Source organism: Crinia signifera, chromosome 1 (genome assembly GCF_055691185.1).
Source record: "Crinia signifera chromosome 1, ASM5569118v1, whole genome shotgun sequence".
Classification (NCBI taxonomy): domain Eukaryota; kingdom Metazoa; phylum Chordata; class Amphibia; order Anura; family Myobatrachidae; genus Crinia; species Crinia signifera.
The window spans coordinates 146652061-146668366 of NC_139217.1; the positions used below are offsets into that span (position 1 = coordinate 146652061).

A 16306-nucleotide genomic window follows, 5' to 3' on the forward strand; every position below is an offset into this window, starting at 1 on the left:
ATTACCATATTTGGTAATTATTTGTAGAAATTATACATTTCTTTAAGCCTAAATCAGGCATGTCCAATCTATGGTCCTTCAGCTGTTGTGAAACTACAAGTCCCATAATGCCTTGCCACAGTTTTGCTATTAGGGAATGCTAAAACTATAGCAAGGTATGATAGTTTCACAACAGCTAGAGGGCCATAGTTTGGGCATGCCTGCCATAAATCTAAATTTGTAATAATTATTACATTTACATTGTGTTACACTACGGTCTCTAAGTTCAGGTTGTTTGCAGATAATGACACATTGACACACACAGGGAAAATACCCAGACAACGGAACATAATTGCAAGGTGAATAACAGATAGCAAATTTACGAAGATGGGAGTTCTACTGGAGATGGGATGTTGCCCATAGCAACCAATCAATTCTACTTCTTAGTAACATATAGAAGATAATAGATAGAATCTGATTGGCAAAATTCCATCTTCAATAGAACTCCCATCTTAATAAACTTACCCATTAGTGTTTCAATTTTTAAATCATTCACATTTCAGGTACTGTACTTTACCCCTAAGTATTTCAAAGTCAAACTATAAATATAAAATAAATAATTGAGGTCTACAGGTAATACATGTACTCATATTACCTAGCAGGGACTTTTCATTCCTGCAGCAATCAGTTACTATGCATGTAATTATTAATGTTTTATGTGCTGTGAAATAATTTAACTCCACATTTTAGGATTATTTCACAAAACTCATGTTTCCTTGTAAAATACACATAAAGGTATATTTCTAAAATAACAGTTTTTAGAAATGTTGCCCATAACAACTAGTCACATTCTAGCTATTATTTTCTAGAAGGTACTAAGTAGAGATGTGCGCCGGGGCCGAAGATTTTGATATGGATTTGGATTTGTCTCCGGGATTTGGATTTGACAAGCGGTGATGAAAGGCTTTGGATTTGGATTTTTTTTCAAAAATGGTCAAAAAAGCCCAAATCACGTAATGTTTGTGGTTGTTTTGCCCCTAGAGTAATATTAACATCAATAACATTAATTTCCAGCCCTTTCCAGACAATTTTGACCACTTTACAGCTCACAATGTTGTTTTCATTCAATTTAGGCCAAGGTCTATATTTTTATTTTTATTGTTTTTGAGGACACAGCTTGTCCAACACTGCGTGGAGGCAGATCAATCGCACACGGAACTTCTGACGTTAGTCCATCAAGTTCAACCTATCTAACTATCTAACTAGTAGTATCTAACTACTGACTTGAGTAAGCCATATCTATAGGATTCCCTTAGTGGCCAAAAAATACATCCAATTTTGATTTAAATTCATTAACAGTAGGAGTTTCTTTTCCCCGATCCTGTATTTGAACATACTAATTATATCACCTCTCAACCTCCATATCTCCAGTGAAAACATATTCAGCCTGGTTAACCTATCTTTGTATTCTAGTGATTCGAGACCTTTTACTAGCTTAGTCGCATTTCTCTGTACCTGTTCTAATTCATGTATGTCCTTTTTAAGGTGCGGTGCCCAGAATTGAACACAATATTCCAAATGTGGTCTCACAAATGCTTTGTAAAGAGGCACTATCACATTGACTTCCCTTGACTTCCCTTGAATCCATTCCCCTTTTAATGCATGCCAGTTTGCTTTTGCTGCTGCAGTTGAGCAATGTGCACTATTACCCCATTTTTCATCTATGATGACACCAAGTCCTTCTCTACAGCAGAATTCCCTATAATAACTCAATATAGCCTATAAGTAGTTTGTAAATTTTTGTTCCCATAATGAAATACTTCCGCAAATATTGCAATTTTACTCACTATGTCACTTACAATATCATTAGTGAATATATTAAACAAGGTGGGTCCCAATATTGAACATTGCGGGACTCTACTTTGGACCTTACTGGAATGTATGCCATTTACCACCACTCTCTGTCCCCCATTGTCCAACCAGTTTTTAATCCAATTACAAATCTTATCTCCTAACCCCAAATTACCTAGTTAAATTAATAACCTTTTATGAGGCACCGGGTCAAAATCCTTAGCGAAATCAAGCAGTATTACATCAACAGATTTCCCTAAGCCCTACTGATTTCCTCATAGAAGCTAATTAAATTAGTCTGTAATGATCTATTTTTGACAAACCCATGCTGAGCCTTACTAATCACTTTCTCCTGTTCTGAGAAATTTTGGATATTATCTCTCATTATTCCTTGTAATATTTTCCCCACAATGGATGTATGGCTGACCGGTCTATAATTTTCAGGGTTAGTTTTGCTACCTTTCTTCCATATTGGTACTACGTTAGCTATGCGCCAGTCCCTTGGCACTGTCCAGGAGTTTATTGATTCCTCGAATATCAGATATAATAGTAGTGCTATGACAAAACTCAATTATTTTAGTATCCTAGGGTGTATTTCGTCCAAGCCAGGAGATTTGTTACTATTTAGTTTCTGTAATCTATTTTTTTACTATTTCCTCACTCAAGCATACTGTTTGGGAGCAATCAAGAACATTTAATCTGTGTGAGATCTTCTGAAGATTCTTCCCTTTTAAATACCAAAGAAAAACTTAATTGAATAATTCCGCTTTCTCTTTTCCTTCTATTACCAGGGTACCCTGTTTATTTTTTAGTGGGCCAATATTTCCTTCCTTAACCATTTCCTGTTTGCTTCTGCATCTCAATTGGAGTGCAGTGCACACAAACAATAATCAAGTATTGGGGTGCAGTGCACACAAACAACAAACAAGAGCAAAATATTTTTTATTTTTTTTTATTTTTGAGGACACAGCTTGTCCAACACTGCGTGGAGGCAGAACAATCACACACAGAACTTCTGACAGTATCTCATTATGGTGTATTGGGGTGCAGTGCACACAAACAATAAACAAGAGCAAAATATATATTTTTATTTTTATTTTTGAGGACGCAGCTTGTCCAACACTGCATGGAGGCAAAACAATCTGACAGACGAAATTTCTAAAAGAGTATCTCACTATGGTGTATCTTGGGATACAGTGCAGTGCAGCACAATTATTTATTATAGAGTAGACACACTGAGTGACACAGCCTGCCTGTACACTTGACTACACTACACTGCCTGACAAAGCCTCTGCCCAGCAATACACAGACTGACAGTCTATCTTAAACACAAGTTACAGAACCCAAACAGTGACCATGTACACTACTGATGCCAACTATATATATTATATTCTATAATAATTTATGCCTGGGCCCTTAAAAGTACACCGGGCTAGCACAAGACCCAGCATCACAAGACCCAGCAGTGCACCACAAAACCCAGCACCACAATACCCAGTATCCCATGAGACCCAGCACAAGAGACCCCGCAGAGCTGTGCACTGTTCAGAAGGGTTGGAGAAATGGCACCAAATACACGAGTTGCCAAGCCTTTAAAGACTCAATGTCTCGCGAAGCCGAAATGACACTATGCCATTCGGCCACGCTTGGGTTTCCAAACAAAGCAGGAAACTCTCAAGCGAGGCTTGTGGGCAGTTCCGGGGGGCTTGTGTTTGGAGCAGTTTGGATTCCTTGGAATCCAGACCACTCAACTCTAGTGCTAAGTACATTAAAAGTACAGTAAAATCTGATTGGTTGTTATGGGTAATGTCTCCACTTCTAAAAACCTGTACTTTAGTAAATATATACCCCATAGGTCTTTGGACATTGCATCTGCAATGTTAGTCCCACTCACACAGTAATAAAATGTACCAATGCCATTGACTTGTACGTCCCTGGAAGGGGTGCAGTCAACATGTCAACAGCAACATTGTCAACATTCACTAGCACAAGTGTTGTGCTAGCGATTATGAGTTATAATTATGATTCCAATCTCAACCTGTCACTGACCACTCATTAATAGTAATAGTGATTTTCTAGGATTATATAATTCTATTTCTTTATCTGCATTTGTTTACAATTGGCATAACATATTCCTGTGGTGTTGGCCACCAAAATCAGTTTTCCCAAACCCACTCTGTTTGGCCAATCCTAGAGTAGGCAGGTACAGTGTAAGTGCCAGACTCAATTTAATCAGCAAGGGTGCAAATGCAAGATAAACTTCTCATTAGCCCCAATTCATTTATGCACATTTCCCTGCTATCAATCAGGGTAAAGATGTCTATCTCTACATGAACCTGTACATTTACATTTCTAAGAGCATTATCTATCATTTTGAAACAGAAACATCATGCATTTTCTGTAGATTTGTTGGCTTCACCATTTGTTAGCTCATCCATTTTCCAACTTATTCTAAAGCTGTCCTGTATTAACCCTTGGAGTGCCAATGTTGCTGCGAAAGATCCTCAAAATATCTGCTAAAATGCACAGCAACTGTTTTTTTAGTATAAATAAATACAAATAAAGCCAAGTCAATTTATTGAAGTTTAGCTAAATATTGCACCCAAAAAAGAACAGTTTTTGCAGATAATTTGAAGATATCTCACAGCAACATTGGCACTCGAAGGATTAAGGAAATTTGGTGACCTAACATTATTATTATGTAAGAGGAACCAGCTCAAGATGATGTGCTTTGGCAAATAACCAATGGTCGATCGGTATTAAGGAGCCTAATGAGTTCCAGGAAAATATTCTGCACACCTAAGTACTATCAACACCAGCCTGAACCATAGACACAAGGCGTTTTAGATAAGGATACATGTAATGGTCCTCTATTTGCTGGAGTAATACTTAAAAGAAAAAAATCTGCATGATATTGCTTGCAAAATAATTGAAGACTATCTAGCTGGCATTGTGCCTACTCATACTAATTGTGGACTATTATATGTTTTCCATATTGTTTACACATAATCCTGACCACACATTCTTGCACATTCACAAAATCGAGATTCAGTTTAACAGTTAATATTTTGACTATAATGGGTAAATTTGATGGGTGTAGAAGATGATGTGTTTCCCAAAGCAACCAATCAGATTCTATCTATTATCTTCTAGAAGGTGCTAAATAAATAAGAAGTAGAATCAGATTGTTTGGTTGCTATGGGCATCATTCCATTGTCATTAGAAGTCCCATCTTAGTAAATTGATGCCTAACTGTCCAGTTTTAGTGGGCCCTTAATAGCTGCAGTATCTTATTCTTAAATTATAGGAGTAAAACTAGTGGGTTCTACTGATGCTGTAGCTCATCTTCTTTAAGGTTTGAGACTCAGTACAATGAGAAGTGCTTTTATGTTGACCATTATTGCAGGATATAGCTATTTTTGAACCATTCATCTCTGACCTATATTACTAGACATTTTAGTCACACAACTGCAACACTTTGGATGTTTTTCATTTTGCACACAAATCTTGGTAAACTCTAGACATTGAATGATGATTTTAAGCTACACTATGACTTGTCTCTTGACTGTTGAATGAGTAAATGTATATTATTAAAATAATTGTTGACAAATATATATTTTTTAGATTAATTGTTAAAAAACTTCATAAACATTATAACCAATTTATAGGTATACATATTTCACCCAGCAAATGTTTAAATTAAATGAATTACTAGTCTTTTATACGGAATGTTTTATAGTACTGTATGTTATTGAATTGTTGATTTGTGGGTATTCTTAAGTTTAACCACTATGGTTGTTAAATAAATGAATAGATCATTTGGAAATTGAGCTCACAACTTAGGGAATATTTTATTCTGGTTACAAGGTCATTTTGATGGACAGGTAGTAATGAAACTGTGGAGCACATGTCTTGCTCTATATTGTGATTAATTTATTCCCACAGACACAGAATGTAGCTCCGTGACATACCTGGGATGGTATATAAAATAGCGGTGTACGTCTCTCCCTCTTCAGTGTGACTAAGCTTACAGAGGAATTCAATTTGTTGGCAAACTCTTTTTTTGTGACAAAGGTTCTAACGTTCCCTTTCAGGGGTTTATCAAAGCCACCAATTATCGACAGCTGTGACTGTAAGAAGAAAAAAAACACAAACACAATCAGGCACTCATAAAAATAATAAATATAATAATAATAATAATAATAATAATAATAATAATAATAATAATAATAATCATCATCATAATAAATTAAAGTCTATCTAAATATACATCAGGCACTGAAGAAATCTATTTATCTAGCAGCTCCAATGTGAATATTCTGGGATAACTCAGCTAGTATACAAACATTTATGTCAATAATGACTATTAGTAATTATTGTAAGTCAAACTTATTACTCATTATTGAGTTAAATGTTTGGATACTAGCTTTGTCTGTTAATTTAAATTGACATAAAAACATAAAAAATGTTAAACCAGGATGGATTATCATTTATTTCTGATACCGCTTTAAAACACTGTCAATCATCTGGGGCTTTGACAAATCTTCAAATAACTAATATATTCCAGGGAGCAGGGGTGGGTAATAAGCATTCCTCCAGCGCTGTGGCACTAAACATCCGAGCATGTTTTGCCACAGTTTTGCTATCAGGGCAAACTAAAACTATGGCAGGGTATGCTGGGATGTGTTGTTCAACAGCAACTGGACAGGTGCTAATTTCCTTCAGCTATACTAGAGACTGTTGTGCATGTAAATCAGATAAGGCCAGTAGTTTATGAAATTATAAAACCACCTTATTTGGCATCAATAATCATTTCAAGGTCAATATAAAATTATTTCTCACTTTTGTACACCTTGAGTCAGTGGCATGACAACTGAGAGTGTAGATGCTATGGAGCATGATCTGTTTTAAGTGCCTTCTCCTTCATCTGCATTCAGACACTGGCCGCCTGCAAAGCCCATAACTTCCATTCACCTTCACATTAAAAATGGCTACTGATAAACATATCAACTCCCCTTCCCACAAAGCTTCAATTGCACAGAAAATGCAGGAGGGGTGGGGCTCTTAGCCAGCGCCAAGAGCCAAAAAATGTGAGTATTTAGGTGGTGGGGTCTAATTCCAGGAAGCCCACCCCCCCTTCAGAGACCCCTGCTGGATAGTGCTCATTCCAACTCCCTCCCTTTCCCTGACACTATATATTTCTTTATCCTCTCTACTTCCCTGATGATGATGATGATGATACTGTCATTGTCTCTACCTCACTCTTTTCCTGGCACACTCCCTCTCTCCCTCACTCTCTTCCTGACATACTCCCTCTCTCTGTGACACTGTCTTTCCCTCTCTTTGAAGCTCTCACTCTCCATGACACTTTCTATCTTTCCCTGACACCATCTCTCACTTTCTCTCTCTATCTCTCCCTAGTAGTAGTAGTAGTTTGTTTATTTATAAGGTGCCACAAAGTGTCCGCAGTGCCGTACATAGCAAACAAAAAACAAATTACAAGGTAACGTACAGGGTGTGTTGATAAAATATAGTATACATATGGGTATAGCTGGTAGAACTATAATCAGCATCAGTTCTGAAGTAGGTGTCGAATGTGACACATACTCTCATTTTCTCTCTCCTTCTGTATCTTCCTCTTTCTATTCCTAACACTTTCCTTCTTACAATCTCTTGCTACCCTCTCATTCTTGCTCCCTTGCAACCTCTCTCCCTGATGCCCTCTCATCACTTTCTTTTACTCCCTGACATTCTCTATTTTTCTCTAATTCCCTCTTTTTTCATGAAACTCACTCTCTCATTTTATGGAATAGAGTAGTCTTTTTATTGCAATAATGTAGTCAAATACAAGCAATTGTACAAGTACAGTGCACATATTTTGATGTACATTGAAGTACACCAGATATATAGAACAGTGCAGTACATGATTATGTGCTACCCAGCAGGAAATTATCCATAGAAAGTCATTTAAAATGTTGACAACTGCATATGTAAAGAAACATACACCTTTAAAAGTAAATTCTAGAAAATAATTCCCTTTAGGATGGTTTTAGGTCTGCCAATAAAAGTTGTTGTTTCTGTTTAAAATTGATTATTTGCGAAATCATTAAGCATGTAATACTGTATTTGTTTTAGGAAAATGCTCTTTTCATTGTGTGAATGCAGTGTCATTTTAAAAGGGAATTTTTCCAAGTGCCATTTTCAAGTCAGGAAGGAATTATTATAATTTATGAAAGACTGAACTTGGTGAACTTTTTATTTTATCTTACTATATTATACTGTGGTTTAAAGTTCTTATAGTTACAGCTTCTTATCTAATATTGATATGTGATCTACTTTCCAATTTAAAAACATATTTTTTGCATTGTTATACAGCTCTTGATAAGCTCTCAGTATCAATCAGCTTAAAATACAATATGTAATTTTAACTATGCTTTTATTTTATAGGTGATGCTAAACAATTACTTTGGCCATCAGCAGATTCTGGATGAAAGGCTCGTCTATTGTACATACACTTGTACAAACGTGTCACTGGTTCAACTTGCTTGATTGTCTCTACTATAATTGCAGTGCAATGGTCACATAAGCATTTGCAGAGGAGTGCAAGCTCACATTTATTTTCTACTCACACAGTCACTTTAACATGAAATAAAGGGAGAGACATTTCAAATTTTGGAGTTGAAAAACCCAAAAACATGAATCATATTGTTAAGTTGCGAAGGAGCTTCCGAACGCTAGTAATTCTCTTAGCCACTTTCTGCCTTGTAAGTATAGTGATTTCTGCTTACTATTTGTATTCTGGCCACAAACAGGCAATAGTACTTGTTGAAACAACAACGCAAGCTGATTTTGAAGATATAAACTTATTACCATACCGGACGATGGAAATGAAGACAGCTAAATCAATTGATATTACCAAAACAGATCTCACAGTGTTAGTCTTTGTGGAGAGTCAGTACTCTCAGCTTGGTCAGGACATTGTAGCAATTCTAGAGTCCAGCAGAATTCCGCATCACATAGTAATTGCACCCACAAAAGGAGACATTCCTCCTCTTACAAAAGATGGCAAAGGCAAATATGCAATTATTGTGTATGAAAATATATTAAAGTATGTAGCAATGGACTCATGGAATCGAGAACTTTTAGAAAAATACTGCATTGAATATAGTGTTAGCATCATTGCTTTCCACAAAGCTACTGAAAACAGCTTGCCAAGTACCAAATTAAAAGGTTTTCCTCTAGTTCTTTATAACAATGTAGCTCTCAAAGACTGTTTTGTAAACTCTAACTCCCCATTGTTGCACATAACAAAAGCAACAACAGTTGAAAGGGGTCCTTTACCTGGAGAAGACTGGACAGTATTCCAATACAACCACTCCACATACCAACCAGTAATTTTATCTGAACTGCAAACACCAGGGCAACATGAACACTCTTTATCCAGATCTTCCCACCATACCACCATAATCCTGGATTTAGGCCTTCACGACGGGATTCAACGAGTTTTGTTTGGCAACAATTTGAATTTTTGGTTGCACAAGTTAATTTTTGTAGATGCTATATCTTTTCTATCTGGGAAGAAACTTAGTTTATCATTGGACAGATACATTCTTGTTGACATAGATGATATATTCGTTGGAAAAGAAGGCACTAGGATGAATGTAAATGATGTTAAGGTAAGGCAAATTTATTTGAAAGATATTTCTATACTACTTTCAAATAATGTCATAAATGCTTACATATATGTTGTATAAAATGATAACTAAACAACAAACAATATTTTGTATTTTTTTTTTTTTAAATGTTTGTTTTATTAGCTGGTACTAAATGATTTTTAAGGTGAAAATATACAAATAGGTATGTAAAATTTGACACTGCACATACTGTATGAACGCTTTAAAGCAATTTTTTGAGTTGAATGGCTTTTTTTATAATCCTTATTTTACTTTATTCCATTCTGAATCGGAAAGGCACAACAGGAGTCATTTGAAAATGATGATGATGATGATGATGATTATAAATATTTTTGTTATTACTATTAGAAATGTTATCATTATAATTGATAATAATAATCTTTATATAGTGACTATAAAATGCATACAATATTGAGTCAAATTGTACAATAGAATTATCATAATCCTCTACCACAAACATACAGAAAATAAGGTCTATATTGTCAGAAGCCAATTAAGCTTTCCATTTTTGTACTGAGAGAGGTAGTCTGAATGCTCAGTGGAATCTAATGCAAAAAAACAAGGAGAACATAAAAATTCCAAACATACAGAGTTTGGGCAAAACAAAACCCAATGTTCCATCACTGTTAATGGGAGATGCAACTTTTAGGTGGGATGCTGTACTTTACATGTCAAATAGGCCAGGTGTAGGTTTCAAAAGTTACATTTATTGGATTACATTTATTAGATTTGTTTCTATCCATTTACATGTTTTAAGGTTTTGGGCAGATGCAGAACTCCTTTAAAATGTCCTTTACAAGTCTATTCATTAATAGAAAATGAGAGAATGCAAAGTACATTTTTAAAATGTTAACTGTTAGAGCTCCTGTGACTTAATTTTTGTTTGAAAGAAATCTGAAAAAGACATCCAATGTTACTTGTTTTTGTACTATTATAATTGCTAATAATAAAATAACAAACAAATCAAGGAGTTATCAAACAACTATTGTATACAATCGAATTGCACATGCGTGAGGGGAATAAGCAAATGAAAATGCATATGGATCTTAATCATCTTGTAGTTTGACTGACAGGAAGCTGGCATTAAAGGGGTTTTAAGCTGCCATTTTCTGATTGTGTCAAAAAAATGCAGGCTTTCCCAGGGGTTTTTGAGGAGGGTCTGTGACATCAGCGATGACATCTTCCACCCTGTCTCAGTTGCAACTTAGTGGAAGCCTCAGACTTACTCACAATTGCACAGACGGTAAAATTTTGCAAACAGAAGATATTGTATTTTTTTCTGTGATTGTTATTTCAAGACCTCTTCTTTCTATTTCACGTTCTCATTTTAACATTAGTAAGTATAATACTTTTTAAAGTCTTTGTTTACTAATTGTAGTTTTTAAAAATAATTTACTTACTAGTTTTTTTAATGTCAAGCAATAACAGTGACAACGCAAGGTCATAAATGATAATATTTGCTCACACAAATAAATGGGTTAAAATTCAAAATCAGATACTGTTCTTTTATAAACAGTAACACAAACAATTGTACAAATTATTTCATACCAAAAGGCTCAGTAATAAAGGACAGGATGATGGAAAAAATGCTATTAAAAAAAGCATAATGCAAAATACTTGATAAATGGAATCAGATTATCTTTATATACTACAATGATAATGGTCATTGTCCATTGGTTGGTTACCAGAAGTGGTCTCTAGAACTGCTATAATGTTTACCTACAATGTCAAATCTCATGGGTGTCAGGAATTGGTAATAGAGACTGTATTGCTAACATTTATCTATCACATTTGTGAATCTGAGGGATTTAAAAAAGGGATTTAAAGCAAATCAGCATGATAGTGAGCATGTATTTGTGCATGCAATTCAATCAAAGAACATGGATAACTTATAGTCATTGACAAATGGATTTTACAATAACATTGGCAAGAGACCGTCTGTGTACAAATCAGTGAACTGAAGCTGAATGAATTGTGAGTTAACTTAACATAACCAAAGAAAACACTAAAATCTAAAATAATGTGGCTGAAAAAAATCCACAGTCTGTAATGGCTTGGTATTGAACTTGGTACAGTTGGTATGTTGTTGCACATTTGGTTTAAATTAATTTATTTAAAGATACAATTGTGTGGAATGTAGGATTTACCAACAAAGACATAAAATGGTTGATTAAAATTAGTACTTCTAAAGAAGGTGTTACAAATGCAATCTTCACTAAATTTTATTTCAGTAAATACTGTGGGGGAAATTGCTCAAAGCTTAGAGAGAGACAAAGCATAGTAACTACCTTATTTTGTCTCCTGGAGAAATGCTGATTGCACTGTCGGGGATCGGGGCCGGGTTGTCATTCATTAGGCCCCACCCCAAGTGCAGTGATTCATGGGTCTGCAAAGTATGGGAATATGATAAATGATGCAAATTCATGGCATTAAGCATTTTCCCTTTCATGTGTACCTACAATTCCCTTTAAAATCTCATCAGGTGGGTGGTATGCAGAAGATCTTCCCACTCTTTCCAGCGTGTGGGGGGCTGTCCAAAGTCTCCTGGAACTTGAAAAGTAGTAAAGAGACAAGTACATTGTCTGTAAATTGAAAGGAGCGTGTACTTTACTGTATTTCTCTTTAACTATCTCTATGCTTTGATAAATATTTCCATAATGGTTTCATAAATCCTTTCAAAATTTATTTCTGCATGTTATTTGTGGTATTTTTAGTACTACACAACCTAAAAAACTATTTGCCTACAACAAAGTAACTAGAAATAACACTATTAAATATACTGTAAATGTTAAACTTGACAATGATATGTTTTAACATATTATTTTATGAATATTATTTTATGAATGTTGGCAGTAGCTTTTTTTCTATAGAGCAACTTTTTAAGGGCTTGTTGGTCATCTAAGAGATTTCATATCTTAACCCCTTCCTGACACAGCATGTTTTTGCCTTCCTGACAGAGCCCTTTTTTTCAAATCTGACATGTATCACTTAAGTGGGGATAACTTTTTTTTGCTTTTACTTATCCCAGTGATTTTGAGATTGTTTTCTCGTGACACATTGTACTTCAAATTAGTGGTAAATTTGGGTCGATACAGTCTGTGTTTTTTTGTAAAAAAAAATACCAAAATGTCGTAAAAAAATTGAAAATTTAGCAATTTGCAAAATGTTAAATTTTCTGCTTGTGAGACAAATAATCATACCACTCAAAATAGTTAATAACTAACATAGACCATATGTCTACTTTATGTTTCCATCATTATTTCAACTTCCTTTTAATTTTTTTGGACACTAGGAGGCTTACAATATGAATAGCAAATTCTCAAATTTTCAAGAAAATTTCAAACACTGATTTTTTTTAGGGACCAGTTCAGTTCTGATGTGACTTTGAGGGACTTGTATATGAGACACCCCCATAAATGATGCCATTTCAAAAACTGCACCCCTCACAGTATTCAAAACAGCATTTTGGAAGTTTGTTAACCCTTTAGGTGTTTCACAGGAATTAAAGCAAAGTGTAGGTGAAATTTCAAAATTTCATTTTTTTTGCAGATTTGCAATTGTAATACATTTTTCTAAGGAACACAGTAGATTTTACTAGAGAAATGTGACTAAAAATTGATTCCCCCAATTCTTTTGTTTTCATAAATATCCTATATGTGGCCCTAGTGTGCACGTTGACCAAACCACAGGCTTCATAATAGAAGGAGCACCTACTTGATTTTGGAGCCTCCTTTTTATGAGATTATTTTTTAGGCACCATGTAGGTTTCTAGGCACCATAAGATGCTAAAAGTTAGGAACCCCCCACAAGTGACCCCATTTTGCAAACTACACCCCTCAGGGAATTTATCTAGGGGTATAGTGTACATTTCAAACCCCCAGGGGTTTCACCAATTTTGGTACAACTGGGCAGTGAAAATGAAAAATTATTTTTTTTACACAAAAATGCAGTTCTGGCTCCAAATTTTTCATTTTCACAAGGAATGAAGGAGACAAAGCACCCCAAAATCTGTGCCCCAATTTCTCCCGAGTATGGCAATGCCTCACATGTGACCAAAAAATACCATTTGGGTGCATGGCAGGACTCAGAAGGGAAGGAGTGATTTTTGGATTTTGCAGCTCAGATTCTAGTGGAATGTTGGTGGGTGCTATGTTGCATTAGCAAGACCCCCGAAGCACCAATACAGTGGAACCCCCCCACAAGTGACCCCATTTTGCAAACTACACCCCTCAGGGAATTCATCTAGGGGTATAGTGTACATTTCAAACCCCCAGGGGTTTCACCAATTTTGATACAACTGGGCTGTGTCCATCAGTCTGCTCTCACCTGGCTCACCTCTTTAATCTTTCCCTATCCTCTGGGATCTTCCCTTCCTCCTTCAAACACGCTCTTGTCTCCCCAATTCTCAAAAAAAACAAATCTGGACCCCAACTCTCCATCCAACTACAGGCCCATCTCCCTCCTCCCTTTTGCCTCCAAACTCCTAGAACGTCTGACCTATAATCGTCTCCTAAGCCACCTTACTGCTAACTCCATTCTAGACCCCCTCCAATCCGGGTTCCGCCCTTTACATTCCACTGAAACTGCCCTGACCAAAGTCACTAACGATCTACTATCGGCTAAATCCAAAGGCCTCTTCTCTATCCTCATCCAGCTTGATCTGTCGGCTGCCTTTGACACTGTTGACCACCCTCTCCTGCTCAACACCCTCCGCTCCTTTGGCATCACTGGCACGGTCTTCTCCTGGTTCACCTCATACCTCTCCGATCGCTCCTTCTCCGTCTCCACTCCGAGCTCCTCCTCTCCTACTACCCCCCAGCCAGTCGGTGTTCCCCAAGGGTCAGTCCTTGGCCCTCTCCTCTTCTCCCTCTACACCACCTCTCTGGGCACCCTCATCAGCTCCTATGGTTTTCATTACCACCTTTATGCTGATGATACCCTAATCTATCTCTCCTCCCCCGACTTATCCCCATCACTTCTGTCCAAGGTCTTCGAATGCCTCACGGCCATCTCAGCCTGGATGACCCAACGCTTCCTGAAACTAAACATGGCTAAAACTGAACTTCTAATCTTCCATCCCCCGAACATCCCCTCTTCTCCCACTATCTCCATCAGCATTGGTGAAACCGAGATCACGTCCACCGACCAAACGCGCTGCCTCGGTGTCATCATTGACTCCTCCCTCTCTTTCACCCCCCACATTCATGCTCTCTCACAGTCTTGCCGCTTTCACCTACGCAACATCTCACGCATCAGACCATTCCTCTCCACTGACGCGACCAAAATTCTCATTCACTCTCTTGTCATCACCCGCCTCGCACCTCTCCAATCCATTCTTAACGCTGCTGCTAGGCTCATCTTCCTTTTTTTTGCTTTTACTTATCCCAGTGATTTTGAGATTGTTTTCTCGTGACACATTGTACTTCAAATTAGTGGTAAATTTGGGTCGATACAGTCTGTGTTTTTTTGTAAAAAAAAATACCAAAATGTCGTAAAAAAATTGAAAATTTAGCAATTTGCAAAATGTTAAATTTTCTGCTTGTGAGACAAATAATCATACCACTCAAAATAGTTAATAACTAACATAGACCATATGTCTACTTTATGTTTCCATCATTATTTCAACTTCCTTTTAATTTTTTTGGACACTAGGAGGCTTACAATATGAATAGCAAATTCTCAAATTTTCAAGAAAATTTCAAACACTGATTTTTTTTAGGGACCAGTTCAGTTCTGATGTGACTTTGAGGGACTTGTATGTGAGACACCCCCATAAATGATGCCATTTCAAAAACTGCACCCCTCACAGTATTCAAAACAGCATTTTGGAAGTTTGTTAACCCTTTAGGTGTTTCACAGGAATTAAAGCAAAGTGTAGGTGAAATTTCAAAATTTCATTTTTTTTGCAGATTTGCAATTGTAATACATTTTTCTAAGGAACACAGTAGATTTTACTAGAGAAATGTGACTAAAAATTGATTCCCCCAATTCTTTTGTTTTCATAAATATCCTATATGTGGCCCTAGTGTGCACGTTGACCAAACCACAGGCTTCATAATAGAAGGAGCACCTACTTGATTTTGGAGCCTCCTTTTTATGAGATTATTTTTTAGGCACCATGTAGGTTTCTAGGCACCATAAGATGCTAAAAGTTAGGAACCCCCCACAAGTGACCCCATTTTGCAAACTACACCCCTCAGGGAATTTATCTAGGGGTATAGTGTACATTTCAAACCCCCAGGGGTTTCACCAATTTTGGTACAACTGGGCAGTGAAAATGAAAAATTATTTTTTTTACACAAAAATGCAGTTCTGGCTCCAAATTTTTCATTTTCACAAGGAATGAAGGAGACAAAGCACCCCAAAATCTGTGCCCCAATTTCTCCCGAGTACGGCAATGCCTCACATGTGACCAAAAAATACCATTTGGGTGCATGGCAGGACTCAGAAGGGAAGGAGTGATTTTTGGATTTTGCAGCTCAGATTCTAGTGGAATGTTGGTGGGTGCTATGTTGCATTAGCAAGACCCCCGAAGCACCAATACAGTGGAACCCCCCCACAAGTGACCCCATTTTGCAAACTACACCCCTCAGGGAATTCATCTAGGGGTATAGTGTACATTTCAAACCCCCAGGGGTTTCACCAATTTTGATACAACTGGGCTGTGTCCATCAGTCTGCTCTCACCTGGCTCACCTCTTTAATCTTTCCCTATCCTCTGGGATCTTCCCTTCCTCCTTCAAACACGCTCTTGTCTCCCCAATTCTCAAAAAAACAAATCTG

At 36.7% G+C, this 16306-nt stretch overlaps 1 protein-coding gene across 2 annotated transcripts in view; it reads left to right on the forward strand.

Moving 5' to 3' along the window:
* LOC146061564 (bifunctional heparan sulfate N-deacetylase/N-sulfotransferase 4-like) overlaps window positions 1-16306 on the forward strand; it is a 325562-nt gene that overhangs the window by 30831 nt on the left and 278425 nt on the right. For both annotated transcript variants that reach the window (XR_014471058.1, XM_083174471.1), the window contains exon 2: window positions 8278-9506. Coding sequence is in view for 1 of the 2 variants with exons in the window: in XM_083174471.1 (XP_083030597.1) it covers window positions 8526-9506 (981 nt within the window). In the remaining variant the exon portion in view is untranslated. The remainder of the gene's footprint in view (window positions 1-8277; window positions 9507-16306) is intronic.